Raw genomic sequence first — 24518 nt, forward strand, 5'->3', positions numbered from 1 at the left:
GCAGCAGGGACAGGGCTTAAGCAGGCCGGAGCAGGGGTGGGAGGAGGAGGAGGGAAGGGTGGGGGCAGGGTGGGATAATCTGCCAAATCACTTCTACTTTAGTGCCAAAGGCAGGAAGAACAACTGGGACCCTGGGCCCAGGGCTTTCCCACCTGCGTGCTTAATAGGGTCAGGCCAGAGCTACTGAGCTCACAATTGTTTTGATCCGGCAGTTTTTCTATTTCCCACCCCTGGCAGCCTAGGGGAATGAGTATTAGAAGGCTCAAAAACCTGCTCGCCCCCATCCCTCCCCACCTCGATCACCAAACACAACAGCAGGGCCTGTTTGCAGTCACCTTTCTAGTTTTAATGGAATGGTATTTTTTGGCCACAGAGGTCCATTAGGTAGAGAAACTCAGTGTGGAGTGGGGTACAGGGGGATGTGGGGGGTGGGGTGGAAGTCATTGTAAAAATATCTCTCTGTACACAAAACTTAGATGCCATAGTGGATTTTCTCAGAACATAGCATTCACATTATTGAAAACAGCAAGATTCACTTTTTCTAAAACACAAAGTTGAGAACATAAAAATAAATACATTCTAGAGTTCGGAAGGCCCAGAGAACACATCCATAGTCTGGACTTTAGGAGCAGCTTAGAGGCAGAAGTTCTGAGTCTCTGAGGTCTAAGGTGGAGTCCAGGGGTGGCTGGGCTCCTTGAGATGAAGTTCACACAGCAGCCTGAGGCTTTTCAAGTCTTTCAGATTCATAGCAGCAACTCCAGGAGGCTCAGGGCAGGTTTGGGGGATGGAAGAAACAGAGGTTGTGTTCTCTTACTCCAAGGATAAATAAGGAAGGGTTACTCAGGCACATTCTGGGTGCCACTGTCCAGTTCTGGTGGTTGGTGGGAACGGGAATGTGTGTGTGAAGAGGTCTGGCCCCACTTTGGCAGAGAATGAGTAGGGAAGGGGCTGTCCTTAGAAGGCACCACATGTACAGTGTTTTCATGGGATGCAGGAGCTGGGCCCTGGTAGTTCTCCAGGTCTCTGTGGCCCGACTACGTGCACAAAAAAAACAGGCAACCTGGACTCTTGATGTGGGCCTTCCCATTCTCTCTTTCTCTGTTATCCTCTTGGTTCAGCAGAGCTGAAGACACTGAATCCTTGATGTACTTTATCAAGGATGCACTTGCCTACTTCCCACATCCAGACCTGCCCAGGGCTCCACCGCAAACCGTCTCAGCCTTCTGAGCTGGGATGCAGGTCCTGGGAGGCGCGGGAGAAGGCATCTCCTGTCAGGGTGCAGCCAGCTGCATCTCAGACCCTGCCCGGGCTGGGGCAATGCCTACCTGCCTCAGGTGAGCTTTGAGCAGACTCCTAGTGCTTGTCGGTAGGTTGCTGTCACTTCCTGGCAGTCTGTCAGAGAAAAGCAGCTGTCCCCCAAAGGATCCTGCTGCCAGCGCCTCAGGCAGCTTACAGGGCCCTCTGATGGGGGCTCCTCAAGCCCCATGAGGTTGTCCACAGACACACAGCCCCGCAGCGGGGGCTCTGGGAGCCGTTCAGGCAAGTCCAGCTGGTCAAAGGACTCAGAGGACAGGATACTGTCTTCGCTCACAGCCCCTGAGGGGTGGCTAGCCCGGGCCGGGGGGCGGGGCAAGGCGAGTTCATCCAAGGAGCCAAAGGTGGTGGGGGCTGAGAGCTCCAAGGCTGCCCGGGAGAACTTGCCGTTGAGTTTGAGGATGCCTTTGCGATGCAGGAGCAGCCCTGAGGCTTGCGGGGGCTTCTGCTCCGGGGGATTCGTGCTCACAAACACATCACCTGCATCCAAGAGCTCCCCAGACTCACTGGGCTCGGGAGAGGAGTAGTAGCCAGACTCTCGCTGCCGGGGCTTCTTGAGGATGCCCTTCTTGGGGAGAAGGGGGGCAGCCTGTCCTGGGCTCGCAGGGATGGGGCTGAGCTCAGAAGGGTCTTCCTGTGCCCCCTCTGCAGAGGCTGATGCCTTCTTCTTGAGAATGCCCTTTGGCAGCTTGAGATTGCTTTTGCCAGGGCGAGTGGCAGTGTCATCAGCTGGGTCACTATGGAGAGACTGGGCCATGTCATTCTCCTTGCGGGACTTCTTGAGCGAATGCTGGCGCTCCAGGCTGGGGTTGGTGCTCCCCCCACCTGGTGCATGCTGCTTGAAGAAGCTGCACACCTTGGCCCCATTCTCCAGGAGGGGGCGGGAGGAACGCCGGAGCCAGTCAGTCATGGAGGCCCGAGCAGAGTTGCTGCCAGGGTGCCCACCCTCATGCAGAGCCTCCTGCTCTCCCACACGGGTGGCGTAGCCCCAGTTGACCCACCAGTGACTGGCCACATCCTCCAGGGTGGCCCGGCGGGTGGGGTTCACCATCAACAGCCACCGGATCAGGCCACAGGCATCTGGAAGACAAAAGGCAGAAGCTTCAGTTTGGCAGCTCCCAGAATGGGCACTCCCTGTCCTCTGTCACCAGCTCATCCCCCTTTGAACTAAGACACTGCTTACTCTTGGGTCAGATGCGTCCCTTCCAACCCAGAGCTCTAAACATGCCTTGGCCCAGGACAGCTCCCCAGTCCAGAGGTCCTGAACTGACTCCTCCAGCTGCCTCTCTGTCCTCTGACCCCTCAGGACTGTGACCCCTTTATGAGCCCTTGTGTGTATGTTGGTGTCTATCCTCTCTCTCTCCATTGAAATTCAACCCTCTGAGGGTAGAGACTGTGCTCAGGGTAACTGGGGCTCTCACACCCTTCTTCCTGCCTTCTACGTCACAGTGAAGGACAAAAATATTTCTGAGGATGAGAACAAAAGCAACAGGAAATGAGAAAACTGTAGCCAAAGAAGATCTAAGTGAGGCCTTAGGAACTACTTTCCAAATATAATCAAGCATGCCCCTATGGGGAAGAAAGAGCTATCTCCTCCTTCCTCAGAAGTCTTAACATTGGACACACGGTGGAGGATACCCTAACCTATCGTGGGCCATGATGGACTGTGGCTCTTTTGACTTTAGTGCTACTGCATAGTTCCTGCCTTAGGAGTGCGTGAAGGACACCCCAGGCCTGGATGAGAACGCCCACACCTCTCACTCACCAGAAGGTTTAGGTGGCTCCCGGTAGGCCCCGTCGCTGATCTGTTTCACCAGTGTCTTATGGTCATGCCCATCAAAGGGCATGGTGCCATGCACCAGGATGTAGAGGAGAACACCCAGGGACCAACTGTCCACCTGAGAAAGAGGCAGGAGGTCAGCAAGGATGCACATACCAGACAAGAAAATAGTACATGCTGGAGAACTGAGAGCCTAGCACATCTGAGGGCGGCCCACCTCTCCTACCCAGGGGCTAAGACAGGGGCGGGGGTGAGATGTTGTCAATTGCTTTCCCTGGGAGGGACAGCCACAAGCACAAGAGCAATAGCCAGGTCATCTTTTCTGTGCTGAGGAAGGGGTGGTTGTGACAGATACCACCTCTACATCACTCTTGGGAGGCGGACTGGGTGCTGGGAAAGGTAACAGGAACGAGGAAGGTGAGGGACACAAAAAACTGACCTAGGAGTCAGGAGACATAAGTTCTAGTTCTAGGGTTTTTTTTGTGTGTGTGAGATGGAGTCTTCCTCTGTTGCCCAGACTGGAGGGCAGTGGCATGATCTTGGCTCACTGCAACCTCTGCCTCCCAGGTTCAAATGGTTCTCCTGCCTCTGCCTCCCAAGTAACTGGGATTACAGGTATGTGCCACAGCACCCTGTTAATTTTATATTTTTTCTTTTTAGTAGAGACAGGATTTCACCATGTTGGCCCAGCTAGTCTTGACTCCTGACCTCAAGTGATTCACCCACCTCAGCCTCCCAAAGTGTTGGGATTATCGTGGCTAGATACCTGGCAAGTTACTACTTTTTGGGAGGCTTGAGTTTTGTGCTATGAAAAGGTGAATAACTATAAAACTACCATTCTCTCTAAAGTCATAGTAAACACCTGGGGCAGGCTGGCAGGGGAGGGTAGCCACTTACCTCTGGGCCTATGTAGGGCTTCGCATTGACAATCTCTGGCGAGGCATAGAGAGGACTTCCACAGAATGTCTGTAGGAACTTGCCTTGATGGTAGAGGTTGGAGAGACCGAAGTCAGCAATCTGCAGAATTGAGTCAAATACGGGCACAGGTCATGCCAAGGCCTGGGTTTTTCTGTAGCTCTTGGCTCACCCATCTCCAGATCCTGGGGAAACCCAGGCTCCAGAAGAAGGAAAGGGTGCCCATGACCCCTACCCCACACTGAGCACTGTCAGCATAGCTCAGGCCCTGGAAGAACAAATCCTGAGGAGCTGTGCCAATGAGGAACACCTAGGCAGAGGTATGTGGGGGCTCCAGTATCCTCACTGATCCCCAGACCACTTTGCTCATGTGGCATTCCCCCGCAGAGATGCTCTCTCCTGCCCATGCCCATCCTTTTGGCCCAGCAAGCCCATCCCCCTCCACAAAGCCTTCCATCTCCTTCTTCTAGAAGCCAAGAGCTTCCAATGCCTCCCTGGAGTCCCTGTTCATTAGATCTGCCTTCCAGACAGACTCTCCACTTCCATGCTGACCTCCTTGCCCCCACCTCTCCTGCAGCTGCTAGCCTAGGTGAGATCCTGCAATGAGGCTCTAAGGATGCTTAGCCATGGAAAGGAGGGTCAACAGATGGTGGGAGAAAGCCAGTATCTCGTGTAATGTCACAGGCCTGAGGAACAAGCAAGCCCTATAACCAATGAACCACATGAGACTCGAGCTGCCCTTCCTAGCAAAGGGATCACGCTTGTGTGCATACCTGGGCAAGAACTTGGTGGCAGAAACCTGGGGTCAGTCCAATATAGCTGAGAAGCAGTAATGAGGGCAGAACAAGCGTCAAGGCTGTGGTTACAGCCCAGGACTCCCTGAACCATCTGATACTGAGGGCTTGAGACCCCAACCCTGTCATCTCATTCCCCGGAGAGTCCCTTTCCCATCCATCCTCAGTTAGAGGCTGAGGCCAGTGCCCTGGGGCTCCCCACCTCTTCACCCCATCAGAGGGTTATGTGTGTTCAGGGTGGGGAGGGGCTGTTTATGAAACTCTGGCTCCTTTGTTTATGGTTTTATTGGCCTCTTATCAAGCAGTTACCAGTTGAAGTCCATAATGAGGCACATGATTGGTACAGACAAGAAAGTCCATGCATGTCAGTGTTTGTGCCCGACTGTGCGGGTTTACTGGCCTTGGCTTCCCTCCCTTCTGGTCAGCGTCAAAGAGAGCCCCACCTGCTCCGGGAATTGGCTGGTTAGAGGAAATGAACTCAGTACCAGGCACCTCAGGGTACAGGTCAGGAGCCACTGGAAGAGACTATGTCCTGGCTTCAGAAAGATTCTGAAGCGGATCAGAATGTAGCGTCACCCTTCCAGGTGCCTGCAGGGGCCAGTCTTCTTAGGCCATGCTCATCTCAGTGTATCCCATCAACATGAGCTTCTCCATGCCTAAATTTAACACTTAAGTAGCTGGGCACAGTGCCTCACACCTGTAATCCCAGCACTTTGGGAGGCCGAGACAGCCGGATCACGAGTTCAAGAGATCGAGACCATTCTGGCCAACATGGTGAAACCTCATCTCTACTAAAAATACAAAAATTATCCAGGTGTGGTGCTGCGCACCTGTAGTCCCAGCTACTTGGGAGGCTGAGGCAGGAGAATTGCTTGAACCTGAGAGGCAGAGATTGCAGTGAGCTGAGATCGTGCCACTGCACTCCAGCCTGGTGACAGAGAGACTCTGTCTCAAAAAAAAAAAACACAAGAAAAAACTTAAGCATGGAACTCTAGCAGCTGAAGAAAGTAGGAAGCTGGAGCTGGAGTCCTTCATCTGTGGGATGTTTCCAAAGGGCTATCTAATTGTAGCAGATTAAAGCACGCATGTGTGTGTGTATGCAAGTATGTACACGTATGGGCGGGGAGAAGAACTCAGGCCAGGCCCGTCCCAAGGTTGTAGCAAACCTGACCTTAGACCTAGACTCCTGTCAACCTTCTGGCTTCAAAGGAGCACTGATCTGAGAGTCAGAAGACCTTGGTTCTAGCCCAGGCTCAGCCACGCGCTAGTTGTGTGATCTTGTGCAAATCACCCCTCCTCTGAGGCTCCAGCTCTCCAGCCACACAATGAGGTATTAGAATATCCATTCCAACATGGATATCCAAAGCTGAGGGCCCTACCAGTACCAATGAAGGAATGAAGGTCAGCCTTGCTCAGCCTCTTCAGGAAACCCACCAAGAGCTTAGAGCCCCAGAGCTACTTGGCTGGGGACAGTGCAGAAAAGCTGAGGTGGCAGGAGGCCTGCTGGAAATAAGAAGTGGGACTCACCTTGATATTCCCATTGGCATCTAAGAGGATGTTCTCCAGCTTGAGATCCCGGTGGACAACTCCATTCTGAAAGCAGGAGGGGGCAGTCAGAGGAAGGTCACCGGGGAAGGGAAGGTGATGAATAGTCTAGTCTGGAGACTGAGGTAAACACCAAAGGAGCCAAGTGGGGCTGAGCACAGGTAGCCTGGGGATGCCCATCTTTATTGGTATGTGCTGCAAGAAATCACAGCCCCTTCTATCCCTGGGCGAGGGACTCAAAGTTGGAGAGGCCAACATTTCCCTGAGAGTCCAGAATCTAGTTCTACCTCTGTTTCTGCCTCCCTTGTGATCCTGGACAGGTCATGAAACCTCTCTGGTTTATAGCAGCCCCAGAGCCCCAGGGACCCCCCTCTCCACCCCGAGAACATGGCTGGAGCAGGTAGGTGCTCACCTGATGGCAATAGTGCACCGCGGAGACAATCTGCCGGAAGAAATGCCTAGCCTCACGCTCACTGAGCTGCTTCCGCTCGCTGATGTAGTCATAAAGGTCGCCCCGGCTGGCATACTCCATGACAATCACAATCTTGCTGCTGTTCTCAAACACTGCGTAGCGCAAGGCAAGGAATGTCAGGCCCCCCAGAGTACGCTGCTCTCCACTGGGGGTGACCCACTCCTCCCCAACCCCAGGCCCCAAACCAGACAGGACCCCCGTCCTCTAGGGATATCTGCTAATGGGGCTATACAGTGGCAAATAAGGGCAGGAGAAGGGCCTTGGAAGTTCTCAGCATCTTCCAGGAGCCATGAGTTAAGGCCAAAGACACTGGCTCACCCTCTGCCTCCTTGGAAGTTCAGGCTTTTGGGGATTCTGAAAAATACCCTGCCCGAAGATATTACCCTGCCTCACTAGACATCTTCCTGAAAGGGCAGGGTAATTTTCAGAATCCCCAAAAAGTACCAGCTTCTTTAAAAAATAAAAAGTACCAGCTTCTTGAACCAAAGAGCCTGGCCTTTCATTCTGATGACTGATTCATTCTCACGAAAGACAAAGCTCCTTGGTTCAAGAAGCTGGTGCTTTTTCACCTTGAGCCCTTGGGCAAATCTCTTCTAGATGCACGAGTCAGAATGCAGGTTTGTTGTGTGATCCTGGACAAGTCATTAAACCCCTGTGCCTCAGTTTCCTCATTTGAAAAGCAGGATAATAAGGCAACCTCATAGGGCTGGGGTGAGAAACATAAAAAGTTAGCAGTAGTGCCAGGGCTGGCTGAGCAAGCTGGTGTAGGTCTGACGTATAAGCAAGCACTCAATAAATGGCACCTATGGTTATATTTATACTCAGTGCTCTCATGCATACATTTGAAAAATAATGCCAATAATAATGCCTGTCTTGAGGATCAGAAGAGGGAACAAAAGTATATTAAAGTGGATCATGAACTATAAAGCACCACGGAGAGCTGAGATATCCATCACCATCTTTGACTTTCATCCAGAGGATCCAGGCCAGGGCCTCATGCATAGGCCTTGTACATAGAAGCAATCAATATATATTTGGTAATTAATTGAGTGGCTGGGTTCCTGGCAGCCAGCCCATCCCAGCTGGCTCATCTCTCTGGGTGGGAGGGGCCCTCTTGCCACTTGAAGACTTGTCCTGGCTCCAGCCCCCTAGAAAGGTAGGGAGTGGCTGGTTCACCAAACTGGCCCTTCTGCCTGGTGTGTGTTAGAACATGTATGTCCATGACATTGCATCTTTGTGTCAAACAGGTCCTATGAGTTCAGCTTGCTTGGCCAACCCCAGAGCTAATGCTGTCTAGGCTCTGAGAAGGAGTGAAGAGGCTTCTCCCTAGAGGAGTCCCAGCTTCCAGGCAATTGGATACATGGCCAGGAGACTGTCACTTTTTCCAGGGAAACAGGAGTGGATGGCCCTTATCCATGGAGGCCCAGTCTCCTGGGGATGCCTGGCTGAGACTCCACCCCTGTGGCTCTTGCCATTTCTGCAAGGGTGCAAACAAACTTTGTGCCATAAAATTGGGAGTCAAAAGCCAGGCAGGGCACATTTTGGAGAACAGCTAGGTTAGAGGTCAGTTCCCAGGACAGAGGCATACCCCCTAACTCACATCCCTTGATGCCTGTAGCAGGGTAGGGATCAATTTGGGGGAGCCCCTCCAGACACACATTATGATGTTCTTATGTCTGTTGAATCTGAAGGTGCCAGAGAAGCCATATCATGAGCTTCAGAGCTCAGTTCCCAGATCCAGTTGGAGATATAGGTGTAAGGCAGAATCCACACACACACACTCACCACACGCAACCTGGCTTAACCAAACTTTGTCATCTGCTCATTCTTCCCTGAGGGAAGTACACAGAGATAAAATTAGCCTTCTCAGACACTTGCCTGGCTCTTCATGGGACAGGTTCAAGCCACAGTGGCTCTGCCCTTAATCTTTTTATGAACATGATCCAAGAGCAGAGACTGCTCTATTTTTTCCCCACCAGGAATATACAGACAAAAGACAGAGTCACAAGTTCCCTTTCTTCCTGCCTGTTGCTATCCCTTGCTTCTCATCTAACTGATATTATGTAAAGGCTCAACACAGACAGGTGTGTGTAGGAGAAGGCGCCCCATCTTTCCTTCATCATTCTCTCTTGCTCACTCTGTTGTCTGGGTCACGGGGAGGAGGGCAGCTGGAGTGGCAAAGTCAGCACTATGTCAGAGAAGAGGAGGCCAAGAGAGACAAGGAGTGGTAGAAGCCAGCCCTGTGGCAAGAATGATTCAGAGCCCAGGTCAGACTCTAGGAGGTCTGGCTCTTGGGATGCACAAAGAATAGCACCCACGCACCTGAGACAGGTGCAGACCTAAGTATATTTCAGCCTCCCTCAGATTGCTAAGGAGCTCACTGGGTTGGGAAGGTGGTGTTCAAGTAGGGAAAACCGAATTATAACAACAAAAAAGCCTTCAATTCCTCCCATGAGCGGAGCACTCAACGGCATTAACAGTTTGATCTTTGCAATCACACTGTGATATAAATGGGATTACCCTACTTTATAAATGAGGAACTGAAACCCAAAAACTAAATTCAGTAAGTTGTGCAAAGTCATACAGCTGAGTTTCAAATTCGGCTCTCGCCCACCTCTAGGGCCTGCATCATTTTTACTTCTTTATGTTGTTTCTTCTGACACATGTACACAGACATGTGAACACACCCATGCACACACACAGACCCCCAACTTCCAGCTTCGGGTGCCCACCGTACCTTCATGGATGGCAATGATGTGAGGATGGTTGAGGGATGACATGATCTCAATCTCCCTCCGTATATGCATCAGATCTTGCTCATCTTTGATTTTGTCCTTCCGGATGGACTTGATGGCCACCTGGGAACAGAACGCAGGAGAGTGAGGAGAAATGTTTGGCAGAGGACACTCTGGGGGCCCTAGTCCTGGTGGTTTGCCTATAGCTGCTATAAAGGCCATAGAGTACACCCAGAGAAGCCATTTCATCCTTCACCAGGGTAAGTGACAGACAGGCTGGAGAGCACGTTCTCTAGAAAAATATCTCACCTGAACTGAGTACACATGGTCCATGCAGCAGGAGAAATATGGACCAGTCACCTCCGTATTCACAGCCTACAGACGGACAAGGAAGGTAAAAACCTGCATTTGCAAGGCCAATACTTTATGATTTATAAAGCAAATGTGCCGAGCTGCACCATGAGGACAGGGACCGGCCAGTTTTGCTCACCACTGAATTACTGATGCTGAGTACAGTGCCTGGTGCACAGTAGGCACAGAATAACTCCTTGTTACATTAGTAAATGAACTGGCCCTCATAACAACCTTGGGATGTGGGCACAGAAAGCATCATCATTCCCCTTTACAGGTGAAGAAACTGGGACTCAGAGAGGTTAGATGATGTGCTCATCTGATTCTGAGTTTGGCACTTTTTCTGTCCCAGAACTGTAATTTGCTATAAGCAATCAGTCACTAGCCACCAAGTTGACACAGCACAAATGTTCATCAAGAAACGTAGGGATAGGTCTGAGTGTGGTAGCTCATGCCTGTAATCCAAGCACTCTGGGAAGCCAAGATAGGAGGATCACTTGAGGCCAGGAGTTTGTGACCAGCCTGGGCAACATGGTGAAACACTGTCTCTACAAAAGATACAAAAACTAGCCAGGTGTGGTGGCACATGCCTGTAGTCCCAGCTACAGGTGCACGCTGAGGTGGGGGATTGCTTGAGCCCAGGAGGCAGAGGTTGTAGTGAGCCATGATTGCACCACTGCACTCCAGCCTGGGCAACAGAGCAAGATCTTGTCTCAAAAAAGAAGGAAAGAAAAAGAAAAAAAGGAATATAGGAATAAATAACGTGGTATGTCCATAGGATGGAACAGATTATTCAACCATAAAAAGAATGAAATTCTCACACATGCTGTAACACAGATGATCCTTAAAAACATTAATGCCAAGTGAGATAAGCCAGTCATGAAAAGATCAATATTGTATGATCCCACTTAGATGAGGTACCTGGAATAGGCAAATTCGTAGCGACAGAGAGTGTTAATAACAGTGGTTACCAGGGACTGGGGGAGGGGAGGTGGGGAGGTGTTGTTTAATGTGTATAGAGTTTCCATTTTGTAAGATGAAAAGAATTCTGGAGACTGAGTTACAACAACGTTAAATTTAACACTACTGTACACTTTAAATGGTAACTTTTATATTACATACATTTTACCACAGGCTTTTAAAAATTGGTCCCAAAATTATGGAAAAAACAACAGCAACAAAAAACAACAACAAAAAAACAAAACCCTAAACAAGTTTACTCAGTTCAGATAAAAACATTTCGGCCAGGTGGTGTGGTTCACACCTGTAATCCCAGCACTTTGGGAGGCTGAGGCCGGCAGATCACCGGAAGTTGGGTGTTCGAGACCAGCCTGACCAACATGGAGAAACTCCATCTCTACTAAAAATACAGAAATTAGCTGGCTGTGGTGGTGCACACCTGTGATCCCAGCTTCTCAGGAGGCTAAGGCAGGAGAATTGCTTGAACCCTGGGAGGTGGAGGTTGCAATAAGCCAAGATCATGCCATTGCACTCCAGCGTGAGCAACAAGAGCGAAACTCTGTCCCCCAAAAAAAAGAAAGAAAGAAAAAGAAAAAGAAATGTTCCTCCTCCTCCCCTCACAACAAACAAACAACTCAACAGTTGGGACCGTCCAGAGGGCTTGCTATTTTAGCCCAGCAAGATGAAAAACAACACTTGTGGGCTGAGGGCTAAGCCTAAGTGTGTGTGGTGGGCTCAGGAAGGGTGGAGTGAGGCAGGAGGAAGTGGGAACTGGGCTGTCGAGATGCAGCTGGCAAAGCTCTGAGCCACAGAGGGTCTTGGTCCCTCTCTGCTCCACCCTTCTCAGCAGCAGCTCCTGGACAAAACCCCAGAAAATACCAATGAACAAGGCCCGGGGCACAGAGGTGGGGAGGGACACTGCCCCGGGAAGTCTGCCGCTGTCCCCTGGGCGAGTCCCACCCCTTCTCAGACCCTTGGTTGTCTTTTCCATGAAACAAACAGGTTGAATGAAAAGATCTGAGGGGCTTTCCTGCTCTGCGTCTATGAAATGAGCTGTACAGATGCCACGGGGCCCTCAGAGGCTGCAGGGCTGGGCAGGATGATGAGCGGGGTGGGGGTAGGGTGTCATAGGGCCGGCCAGTTCCCGGCAAGTGCTGTCCAAGGACACCAATGGTAAATACGAGACTTCCTCTTATGGGGGAAATAGGTAAGTGGTGAGAAACCTAAAGACCCAGACTGCGGTAAACAGCTCCTCGTTCCATTTCCCAGGAGGGTTTGCCTCCCCTCAAGATTCAAAGGGAGACAGAAAAAAAGGAAACCCCTGCTCTAGGGGCGGGGCCTCTAATCCACCCTTTCTCAGGGCTCTGGAGGCAGACAATGGCTTCTGGCTTGCGGGGGCAGCAGGCCCTGCTGTCCTGTGTTCTCCATCGGACAAGAATGCGGAACAGCCCTAATCCCGTAAGAGGAGCTGCTCACAATGGCCAGGGCCGGTCACCCCGGCAACGGGCCAGGGATGGCGTGCCCTCCACCCTGCTCCTCCCCCCAGAGCTGCATCCGTGAAAGAAGGGAGGCCCTGCTCTTGGGCCCTCCCTGAGCATGGCAGGGAGGACAATGGCAGGCGGGAGGGATGGTCACCATGGAGCCTCCTCCCCAAGATGCTGGAGAGGCCCAGGCTGCAGCTGCAGGGGATGCAATGGGGCTACCCCCCTTCTGCTCCAAACCATCCATCTCTCTCTTGTGAGCTAAACAAAGCAAAACAAAACAAAAACCTGGGCTTGGAATTGGGCAGGGGGCCAGGGGTAGGTGTAGAGGGCTTGAATCCTCCTTTATCTAGGAGGCACCTCTCTCTCCTGGGTTCAACCTGGAGTATCATTCCCACACTCCTCTCGCCTCCATACCTTTTTCCTCTTCCCGAAGGGGAGATTTCATGGACAAGCTATTTTCTCTCTAAAATTCTTTGTTTAAAATTAGACAATGGATAAAGTTCTATGAGCTCTTCAGAGATAGAGGTCCATAAAAAGCAAACAATCAATCATACATAAACACAAATCCCATATCTAGTAATCCAAACTATTTCAAAACTTAAAATGCACACATAGGCCTATCTTGGATGTACAGTTGTATACTTGCAGATACAATAGTGAGATAAATCATCATAGGCTTAGGGGCAGAACTCTAGAGATGACAAGGCCTAAAATAAATGAGGTTCCAAAACAAGGAGAAAGAGGTCTTAGAGGTGCTGGGCGGAGTCTCTGCATGGGGGAAGGTGCAACAAATTGAAGCCCAAGATCCATCTCTTTCACTCCGGAAGCCCATGACTCTACATCAGAGCAGTTAATCCTCCTCAAACAGTTCAGCCTCCTGCAAGTTTGTGTGCTCTGGCCTCAGGGGGTAGGTTAGGGACCCACCAGGTAATCCACATTAGGTCCCAGCAGATCACAGTACGGCTGGCACCTTCCAGGAAGCAAACAAGTTATGTCATCAGGCCTCCATCAGTCCCCGAGCAGGTGGCAGACAAGAGAAGCCATGCATCACTGCCCTGGTGGGGCTGGGCCACTGCTCCCCGGCCTCTCCTGGCCCCAAAGGTGGGCTCTAGCTATCCGCTGGCTGGCCCGTCAAAGCAGATTAGAGCAACAACTTAGGCCTAGACAGAGCTCAGCATACAGAAAGCGTGCAACAGTTGTTTACTGGTGAACAACAATCACAAATATTTACTAGTCAAGTCACTGGGCTGATGATCTTTGACTGATAGGACCAGCGCTCAGATAAGATTTTTCTCCTCTTCTTCCCAGACATGGGTGGAGTCCACCTCGGTTATAAGGACTAATTTTTAGGGACCTTTGTTCTCATCTGCAAGCTCCTCAACCATTCTCTAGAATATGTGACTAGGCTGGGCGCGGTGGCTCACGCTTATAATCTCAGCACTTTGGGAGACTGACACAGGCGAATCACTGGAGGCCAGAAGTTCGAGACCAGCCTGGCTGACATGGTAAAAGCCTATCTCTACTAAAAATACAAAAATTAGCTGGACCTGGCAATGCATTCTTGTAATCCCAGCTACTTGGTGGCTGAGGCACAAGAATTGCTTGAACCTGGGGGGCGGAAGTTACAGTGAGCTGAGATTGCACCACTGTATTCCAGCCTGGGTGACAGAGCGAGACTCTGTGTTAAAAAAATAAAAAATAAAAATAAGATGACTAAAGCCAAGGAAGAGGGTAACAATTGCTGAATGAATCACCCAGATGGAGGAAGGCCACATGCGTAAGACAGTCCTGGTATAATTGCTAATATTGTCCCTTTTGCTCTCTAAAGTATACAAGTTTAGACAATACATTATATGGCCATCCTACTGAGAAGGGGTAGGAAAACTATATTCAATAATAATTACATAAACTTGAACATCTGATTAGTGGAGGGGGCATCAAGAGCCCACGTATCTAATTCTTATTTGCCCCTATTGAGCTGTGCAACTCAAGATAAGTCACTTGATCAGATAAGTCTGGTTAACTCATCATCTGGTTGTTTTTCATGTCCTCATCTGAAAAACGAAAGGATCTTTATCTTCCAGTCATCTGCTGATGCCTTCGACATGCCTGGCTGGCGCTTGTGCTAGGTGTTAGGGATTCAGTCCTCCAGTGGGAGGACTAACGATTAGATAAACTCCATTCTATTGTGATAAACATGGCAGTTGACGTCCCTGCCTGCAGAGCTGCAGGAGCACTGGAGAGAAGTTCCTTTGCTTATTGGAGGAGCAGGGAAAACCACTCTGGGAGAAAACTGCTTTCGATTTTGAAGGATCGGTGAGTTTTGCTAAGCCAAGGGAGGTGGGCTAGGGAGGGGCAACAAAGGCAGAAAGAAAGGCTTGAGCAAAGGCCAGAAAGAGCCATTCATGAATTTGCACATCGGGATCTCTAAGTACTTTTCCAAACTCTAGAACCCTATGTTGAACTTCTTCAGAAATGGGCCACCTGCTACTATGCCAGGAAGGTGCTAGCCAAGGATTATTATAAGGAGCCCCATACTGTGGCCATGGTAGCCTGCTTGAGCATAATTTCTGATACTGCCCCAGTGGTTTTCTTGACCCTGCGGTCCTGGACATTGAAAGAGACAGCAAGGCTAATTCCTCATCCTGTTTTGCAAATGGCACACACCAAAGTCCAGAAAGGTGCACTGACTTTTCCAAGGTTTCCCAACACATCAAGACACAATCAGGATTGAAGATGGAAGGATGGTGCCTGGAGAAGCTTCCATCTCAGAAGAAAATATTTCCTCGGAGATTCCCTGCCTACCTCCCATTGCTGGAGAAGGGAAGGCCCCACATCTCGCCCTGGGCCAGCCTGTGCAGCACAACCAGCCACCCCCTCCCACTTGCAGATATATAAACATGCCCATTCCTTTGCCAACACCCTGGAGAGGCAGGTGCTGTGGCTCATTTGGTAAAAACTGCTTCCCTCCCAGGTACTCAGATCAGGAACAATCTGGATTCAGGAGAGGATGGCAGAAGGCCTTAGAAAAAGAAGATCCAGAGATGCTGGCTCTAGGTGGAGGGAGAGAAGGTGCAAGCTGGGCATCTCTGGTCATAGCTATCACCCAGAGTTGGAGCCAAGATCCTTGATTCCTCTCTGGCCTTTTGTGGAGCAGCTGCTGTCTGGGAGGCAGGACAAGGAGCTGGAGGATGACCCATTTAGATAATGGAGGAGAGGTTGGGCTGGGTAGGCCCAGACTGGGCAGAATGGGGGTGGGCCTACGGGGTGGCTCGCCATCCCACTACACCAGCCAGAGAGCGAGGCAGCAATCAGGAATGGGCTCCGAGGGGAGCCTGAGCCACATTCCCATACTGTGCTGCCCTCTCCTTGCCATCCTCCAGCCCCCTCTACCAGGTTGTTGGGCAAGGAGCTTCCCTGCTCAGCCTTCTTGTATGGTTTGGCTGGAGCTCAAGGACAAGAGTGGCCTGCAGCCTCCCTGCCTGCTGCTGAGCAGGCAGGTGCAGGAGGAGCTGGGAGGACAGTGTCCTGCCAAGCAAGCCCTTGGCAGCTGGCCAGGTAGGAGTTCAGTTCATCTCTGGAACTGGGGCTGAAGGAAAGACTAGGACTTTGAACAAAGTCATTTGGCTTAGGGAAGCCAAACACAATCCACTCTCTTTCTGGGGGTAGGACAGACCTCCAGGATGCAGGGATTCCCCAGGAAAGGGAAGGGCAGGGCTTCATCAAAGCCAGCGTTGCTGGGATAATAACACTGTGTGTGGCAGACACTGTGCTAAGCACTTTATATATGCTATCTTACTTAATCCTCAGGGAACCCCACGAGGTGGGAATGATGATCTCCCCCACTTTAGTCAGATTAGGAAACTGAGGTACAGAGAGATCACAACAGCTGGTAAGCAATGGAGCCATGATTTGAACCCTTGTCGCCTTGACTGTCAGCTAGGCAGCATCCCCAACAAGATTTGAAACCAGAGAATACAGTGTAGTTCACCCACCCAGAATCCTTCAACACAGTCATTGTATGTGAGGGTGGGGGTTGGTTCCCAGTGACTCTTCCCACCTGAAGCATTGCCTGGAGCTACGGGAAAGGCAGCGGGAGCTAACTGTTGGAATAACAAAGTACACAGAGGCAAGCCCCGGCTCATCTCAAGGCCTCTCCCAGTCCAGGACTCAGTACTTGGTCATCCAGGAGCCCACGTTGCAGGCATCCCACTCCCCAGCTACAGGATAAGTCACTTCCCCTCTCCGGGCCTCAGTTACTCTATCTGTCAGTGAAGGAATCGGACCATCTCAGTCATTTTCAAACATTTGGAAATCCTGCACAGCAATCCAATACATAAAAAAGACAGAAGCACCCTCGCTCCAGAGCACTGCCCACTTGGTCTCATGACCCTCACTGCCCCTTTGCGCAGAAAGATGAAGTTGTACCTTGGAGGTACGACTTCTCATGCAGATCATCAAAAGGCTTTGGTGGACTCCACCATTCCAGAGACCCTAGCATGTGTTTTCCTCTTTAGGGGGAAGGGCGGCCAGGGGAGCTGGGAGAATCACAGAAGGAAATGTCATTTGGATACCAGGAATGTATTGAAGAACCAGAGCAAATATTTGTTTTTCCTTTGATGCCCTCCTAGAGCAGCCATTAGTTCCGCCCACCTGCCCTTCCCTCTGCCAATCCCATCTGGCCCCTGATAATCCCTTCTAGGCAGGTTGGGAGCAGGAAGTGTGCTGGAAAGGTAGAGAGAAAATCGGGATGGAAGTCACCCAGCAGGCTTTCCTCTGAATCTAGCTCCCACCAACTATCTCAATTCACGCTGGGGGTGGTCTTGGGCAGCTCCCATAGCCCTCTCCCCCACTGAAGTATCCTGAGGCACTAGGTCTCTCTTGCTTCATAGAGGAGAGTCAAGAGGCAGGGGTAGGGTAAGGTGAGGAAGAGGTAAAGCTCCAGAATTGAGAAACCATTAGCACAGCAGGTAGCTGCTCTTCAAGAAGGAAGGAGACTCTGAGCAAGTTCCCAGCTGCAATACTGGGTGGTCTGCATCAGGGAGGTTCACAGCAGGTCCCATGCCTACTGCTTTTGGCTTCCTACAAAGAGCAAGAGGCATGAGGACAGGGAGTATCTTCTGAATTCTCTCTGTTCTAATGTAATTAGAGCTGGAATCCCTGCCTAATCCACTGAGATTTGAAAACTGAAAGCTAGTTTATCTCATTCTGGAATCAAATGAGCTCTCTCTCTTACTCTCTGTCTCTCACGCACATCCACACACACACACACACACACACACACACACACACCCCACAGTGACCTGGGTCAAGAGCCTGATGGGATCTCTGAACTAAAACCTCAGTTTCTAAGTTTCTAGGCCACCCCAGTCCCCACGACCCAGTCTCCCTATCCCCAAGAAGCATGAAGCACAAGCCACGAGCAGCTATTTTCCAGCTAAGCCCCTGAAAAAGCCTGGGTACAACAGCCGCAAGCCTGGAGCCTCACTGGGCCCTCACACTTTGTAGAAAGGGAAAGAAAAGGCAAGCCAGGAAGTACATGATTGCCTAATAGCTGTAACCTGGCAGCAGGCAACCCCAGACTGTGCCAGGTGATAGCAGGAAAAACATACTCGGTCCTATCAATGCGACCATAATCTAGCCGTTTCTCCAACAACCACTCTCCTTCACCAGTGAAATGACTTCTTGAATTTCAAACAAGCTACTGGCTGCAAAAGCAAACACAATCTGGGGAGGTAACTGCTGCCTAGCCAATAGGGCAAACCACACACACACACACACACACACCCTCACAACCAGCACCCAACTGGATTTGGCAAAACACGATAATGGCTAAAATACCTGCTGTAAAAGGCTTGTTAAAATATATATTATACGGCCCTATCCTAGACCTGCGGAATACATTACCCTGGGTGTGGAACCAGAGAATGTAAGTATTTTCAACAAACATCCCAGGTGATTCTTATGTACTTTAAACTCAAGTTTGAGAACTACTTAGCCACTGCTAACTAACTTTTGACAAATTTGCCATCCTTTCTGGCCTTTCCAGAAGTTCTCACTGCAAGTTCTATGTTTCAGGGGCAATTTAAGTTCATATTTCTATCTTATTCAATCCTCACAGCAGCTTGCGAGGCAGGCTGTGTTTTCTACAGTTTTGCAGAAGGGGAAACAAAGTACAGAGATGAAGGAAATTGCTCAAGTTCACAAGGATTGCTAGACTATTACACTTGCACCCAATTAACAGGACATGTTTTTGAAAAGGACTAAAAGGTATCTCTGGTGCAGTGGACCTGGTACCAGAGCCTGGCTTCATTTTCCAGAATCAAAAACTCATCATAATGAAATTTCAACTAAATCTTAGAGCCGGAAAGGGCCTCAATGTCAAAACCCACCCCCTGTGCCAGATCTCCAGTGTTCTGGGCTACCAGACTCTTAAGAGTTGGGGGAACGCCACACCTCATCCATTCATTCAACCACACACATATTTACCAAATCCCTCCTAAGATGGGGTGCCTTCTACTACCTCTTCCCATTGCACTGTATTGAACAATCTATTCCCAGCAAAATTCAACTTAAGTCCCATTCATCTCATCCCAGGACAGAACACGATTCGTCTTTCCGCGCGAACTATCCATAGCCTCACTTTTTTAAATTTGACAATCATCACAGCAGCGTGGTGTTGCTGGCTGGGGTTCGTAAGTCTGAGACCACTGTTCCCGCAATCACGGACCAACACATCTGCCACAGACACCCCCAAGTAGCCCCGCAAGCTCAGCGCGGTAAAGACCACGCAGGCCTCTCCGCCCAGCAACGAGCGAGCCCCCGCCCCCCTCCTCCGCTCCCAGCCGGCGGCCAAGTCCTAGCCCGCCCCGCCCCGCGCCGCGCCGCGAGAGGGAGCCGCACTCACCAGGCGCCCCGAGCTCTCCCGCGCCTTCTTCACTTTCCCGTAGGTGCCTTTGCCCAGGGTCTCCAGGAACTCGTAGCGGTGCCGCAGATTGTGTTTGTGGTGGTGCCGCTTCACCGCCTGCTTCTTCATCAGGGGCTTGGGCGACTTGATGAGCCCTTCCGCCCCCGGCCGGGCGAGCTCCGCTGCCGAGGGAATGGGGCCGGAGCGCCGCTGGAAAACCAGCGACTCCATGGCGAACAGGAGGTGCGCGAGGGCAGCAGGGGAATCAATAGGCTGTGCGGGGAGGGCTGAAGCGCGGGGCACAAGTCCGGTAGCGGGACGGGGAGCCACGGCAGCACTAGAACGCGCAGAAAGCACTGCATTCCAGGTTGTTATAAACGCCCTGAGCCCGGGCCCTGGACACGCCTCCCAGTGCCTATTGGCTTGCTCGCCGGCGGCGCGTGACCACGGCCGTCCACATTGGCTTGCCGGGGCTCCAGGCCCCGCCTCCTCCCCATTGGCGTGGCCGAGCAAAGTGTCAATGGAGTCCCGCCCACCTGGGCCCCGCGGGCCAGGAATGGGGACTAGGGGATTCTAGCGGAGGCCGCCTGGGGCCCAGAACCTTACTCTGAGGGCCCTTGGAGCTGCCCTCGCCTCTGAGTGGAACTTGGTCTTGGTTAGAGCCCTGTTGTTTTATTGTCCTTCGTTCTCAGTTGGCAAGGGACAATCTGAGGGCACTAGAGGTCACCAAAATGTTTCTCCATGCTGAGTAATTTGCTTGTCCCAAGCCAAAATCTATAATTGCTTGACAACTTCATTAAGTCCATAAAGGAGAAAGGAAGCTGGGATGGGACTGAGGCAGAATCCAGACTAATGGGAAGGCTGGTGCAGAGCTGTTCTACGGTTCCTTAGATCAACCTGACTTGGGTATCGGAATCCAATGGCTCTGGAAATTTCTTCCCTCTTCTTCAAAGAGGGCTTCTTAGGCAGATCACCTGAGTCCTGGAGTTCGAGACCAGCCTGGCCAACACGGCGAAACCCCGCCTCCACTAAAAATACAAAATTAGCCGGGTATGGTGGCGCACACCTGTAATCCCAGGGACTCCGGAGGCTGAGGCAGGAGTATGGCTTGAACCCAGGAAGCAGAGGTTGCAGTGAGCCGACATGGCGCCACTGCACTCCAGCCTGGGCAACAAAGTGAGGCTCTATCTCAGAAGAAAAAAAAAAGAGGGCTTCGAAGGTTGAGTAGATTCCCTCAACCACTTGGTGGAATTTATTTATGAAGTATCAGCCGGAGATGGAGAGAATCCAAAGGGACATGTATTTATTTAAAATTTTTATGCTCCAACTATCTAACCTGTGTCCCTAAATCTGAAAATAGGTGCCCCACCCAAGGTTTTCTTGTCGTGTGTCAGGAACACTGGTGGTAGATTATGAGGTTTGACTTGGTTTTTGAGGCCTAGAGTTGCTACGTCCAGAGTCTCCACTCAGTGCTATTTAGAGTGAAATGAGAATGTCCATAGGTTTTCCTTCTTGCTTTAAATGGGGGAGAGGGAATGTCTTCCCTTTGGCTATCTTGATAACCTAATACTGTGAAATAAATATTATTCTGCCCAAGGCCACATAGTTGGTAACAAAGTGGCAAATGAAAAGGACCTACTCTGATCATCGAGGAAGAGAATGGAGGACAACAGACCTAAATCCCCTTCCCTGAGGGAAACCCCTTCTGCATTAGGGCGCTGGATGGATTCCAGCTATGCTGGGCAGCCAGCCTTCCCCTCAGGCCTTCAGGAGGATGGTGCCTCCCCTGTGTATCCAGGGCATGCTGAGGACAAAGAAGGACTCACCCCCAGTGGCTGCCCACTTTTCTACTTCTACTGATCTTTTTTTTTTTTTTTTTTTTTTTTTTTTTGAGATGGAGTCTTGCTCTGTCACCCAGGCTGTAGTGCAGTGGCACGATCTCAGCTCACGGCATCCTCTGCCGCCCGGGTTCAAGCGATTCTCCTGCCTCAGCCTCCTGAGTAGCTGGGACTACAGGCACGTCACCACGCTCAGCTAATTTTGTTGTATTTTAGTAGAGACAGGGTTTCACCATTTTGGCCAGGATGGTCTTGATCTCCTGACTTTGTGATCCACCCACCTCGACCTCCCAAAGTGCTGGGATTACAGGTGTGAGCCACCTCGCCCTGCCCTTCTGCTGATCCTGTGATTTTTTTTTTCTAGTGTGAGTTACAGATGTCTTCATCCCTCCATGGAGCTCTTTGCCTCCTTTGTGGCTGGAGAGGATCCACCTTGCACAGGAAACCAACTTCTCTCTCCCAAATTTGGAGGGCCACAGGAGGTTGTGGCTGGTGTGGCATTCTTCCCTCTACCTGCCTCCCCTTTTGCTTCGGGTTATCTGTGCAGATAGGATGAGGTCCAGAGATAGTTGCCCTGACTTACTATTTCCTTTCCCTTCTAAAATCTGCATCTATTCCTGGGGGCTCATCCAGGCGATTAGGATTCTCAAAAGGAAGCATGGGTAACATAAGAGCAAGCACAGGACTGAGTGGAGTTTGAGTCCTGACCCTGACATTAACCAGTTCTGTGACCTTCTACTAATTGCGTCATTCTACAAATACTGGTGCCCACTAGGTGCTGAGCCTGGGGATACAATGGTGACAAGATCCCTGCCTTTGGAGTGTTCTCAGTCTAGTGAGAAATAAACAAGTAAATCCTGTACAGAGGGAGAGAGGTCCATGATGGAGGAACAGACGGCCTTTTTTTTTTTTGAGATGGAATTTTGCTCTTGTTGCCCAGGCTGGAGTGCAATGGTGTGATCTCGGCTCACCACAAGCTCTGCCTCCCAGGTTCAAGTGATTCTCTTGCCTTAGCCTACCAAGTACCTGGGATTACAGGCATGCACCACCACACCTGACTAATTTTGTATTTTTAGTAGAGACAGGGTTTCTCCATGTTGGTCAGGCTGGTCTCAAACTCCCAACCTCAGGTGATCTGCCCATCTCGGCCACCCAAAGTGCTGGGATTACAGGCATGAAATACCTGGCCCGGCTCAGATTGCCTTTAAAATATGTATCCCAGATGGGAGGAGGCTGGTCAGGGGCAGGTTCCTAAAGCCAGGGCTTTTTAATTTGAGACCCAAAGGACAAGTGGCAATTGGCCAGCTGAATCAATGTTTCTTCATAAGAATTATACAGATGAGCCTGATACTTCTTTTAAGGCTTAATCTAGCTAACTCCTGTAATTTTTCCCAGGTATCCCCAACACCCAGTGTACTGCAAGTCACCTAGAAGGCACTCCATAGATGTTTATGGACTGAAGGAATGGATGTTCCATGGAATCTGAAGGTGAAACGGATTGGGCCCACTCCATGACCTGGCCATGGTCGGGGGGAATCACCTGCAACCTCCTGGACCTTCTCACTCCCACTGCAGCTTCCTTTGACTACAATCTGAATCCCTATCTAGGCAGTGAGCCATGGGTGACCAAAGAACACAGCAGGCAGGCAAGGAAGACCCAGAGCCAGAACAGCATGTGACAAGGAAATGATCTGAGCTGCTGAAACTCAGCTCTCATATTCCTTAAAGGAGATCTGGTTGGTGGGAGAGCGAAGAGTGCCTGGCGGGGAATCTGTGTTGGTCAGGGACTCTGCCACCAGCGGTCTTGGGGACTTCCCAGGTCACGTGGTTGGATGTGTGGACGTGCTGGGATGTCTGGCTGAGATAAGCTACTCTCAACCCTGCCCACCCCACTGTTGACTCCTGGGAGGGAGAGGCCTACCCCTAGCCCCAAGTCCTGTGGCTGATCCATGTCTGAAGGTTGAGGGCAGGTAAGGCAGATCTCAGATATGGCTCATGGGGGAAAGCTATTTATTGGATCTACTATGTGCTGTGCTGGGAAAACAAGTGGGAACAAATGTTTGTCTCCGTCCTTACACACTTCACAATCTGTATGTGTGTCTGTAGGGGAGGAGGGGTGGGTCCAGACTGGTAAAAGGGGATTTGAAAGCAGCTCAGAGTGTGGACTGCTGTGTTGTGTCCTGCTGGGAGCAGGGTGCAGGCAGCAGCACAGGTGAGAGGCACCAAGGCTATGTTTTGGGGGTCAGGTGAGGGTTGGGGACAGATAAGGCAGATCTCAGATACCTCTGAGTCTTGTGGAGTGACTAATATTAGCTCTTTGCTCTCGGGGAGTTTACAGTTTAGTAAGGGAAATAAGATAGACGTACAATTTACCATATAATCCAAGGCAAAAAGGGGTAAGACCCTCAAGAGAGGTGTGAAGTGCCCAAATGGATGGGCTTTATTCTGGCTCAGAGGTTAGAGGGGCAGCCTCATAGTTGAGCCTTGAAGGGTGGGTGGGATTTGGCTAAACTATGAGGAAAGGCCTTGGAGATGGGATGGGAGTGGGGTGAGGGAAGGAGAGACTGAAAGTACCATGGGGCTGGTAACTGATGATGATGTGGGGTGTAACTGATGAGCCACAGGGGGCTTTCTGGGCCCAGAGCATCTATCTTCTGCCTTGGAATTACCTTAGTATGATGCCTCAGCACCTCTTTTCTTTTCTCTGGGAAAAGGGCTGCTGCAGGCTGGAGGGCTCAGCTCACCACCTACTTCCAGCCCAAGACCTCAGCCATCATATTCCCTTTCTCTAGAGCCCTGAGGACGAATTACAGCCTGTAGTCACTCCCCACCTTCCCACCAAGAGAGGGATGCAAATCCTGTCTCTGGCAAATCGCGAAGCCTAGCTCAAAGCTGCCCTCTTCTGACGAAACTAAGCCTAGCATGTTTTATGGGAAACTCAAAGCTGTGACCAAAGCAGAAGTCGGTTTAGGCAATTTGTTCCTCCAGTGAGCCATTCATTTGTTCATTCATTTATTCATTCACTCATCCAACAAATATAGACTGAGCAATTGCAATAGCAGGTATAATAATATCTAACATTTATTCATTTATTTATTTGAGATGGAGTTTTGCTTTTGTTGCCCAGGCTGGAGTGCAATGGCATGATCTTGGCTCACTGCAACCTATGCCTCCCAGGTTCCAGCAATTCTCTTGCCTCAGCCTCCTGAGTAGCTGGGATTACAGGTGTATGCCACCATGCTCGGCTAATTTTGTATTTTTAGTAGAGACGTGATTTCACCATGTTAGTCAGGCCAGTCTGGAACTCCTGACTACAAGTGATCCACCCACCTCAGCCTTGCAAAGTACTGCGATTATAGGTGTAAGCCACCGTGCCTGGCCAGTATCTAACATTTATTAAGCCAGCCCTCGTTCTAAATTCTA

At 50.7% G+C, this 24518-nt stretch overlaps 1 protein-coding gene across 2 annotated transcripts; it reads right to left on the reverse strand.

Annotated features, from left to right (window-relative positions):
• Positions 1-324: 324 nt before the first annotated feature.
• Positions 325-19605, reverse strand: NUAK2 (NUAK family kinase 2). Of its 2 annotated transcripts, none has more exons than XM_035280707.3 (7): positions 19258-19605; positions 9558-9678; positions 6761-6912; positions 6331-6396; positions 3992-4111; positions 3080-3212; positions 325-2394 (listed from the first exon to the last, which is right to left on the reverse strand). In XM_035280707.3, the coding sequence occupies exons 1-7, from the start codon at positions 19486-19488 to the stop codon at positions 1331-1333; spliced, it is 1887 nt and encodes a 628-aa protein (XP_035136598.3). In that variant the 5' UTR covers positions 19489-19605; the 3' UTR covers positions 325-1330. The 2 variants fall into 2 exon arrangements, with proteins under 2 accessions (XP_035136598.3, XP_035136597.3); XM_035280706.3 differs by lacking the exon at positions 19258-19605 and adding an exon at positions 9865-12305.
• Positions 19606-24518: the final 4913 nt, after the last annotated feature.

Source organism: Callithrix jacchus, chromosome 19, assembly GCF_049354715.1.
Source record: "Callithrix jacchus isolate 240 chromosome 19, calJac240_pri, whole genome shotgun sequence".
NCBI lineage: Eukaryota > Metazoa > Chordata > Mammalia > Primates > Cebidae > Callithrix > Callithrix jacchus.

Excerpts from the sequence above, each read along its gene's own strand:
- NUAK2 (XM_035280707.3), bottom strand. The coding sequence starts at position 19,488 with ATGGAGTCGCTGGTTTTCCAGCGGCGCTCCGGCCCCATTCCCTCGGCA. Across the intron at positions 6,913-9,557 it reads CATCATTGCCATCCATGAAG|TGTTTGAGAACAGCAGCAAG; the intron begins GTACGGTGGGCA and ends TGCGCTACGCAG. Across the intron at positions 4,112-6,330 it reads ATGCCAATGGGAATATCAAG|ATTGCTGACTTCGGTCTCTC; the intron begins GTGAGTCCCACT and ends TCAATTCTGCAG.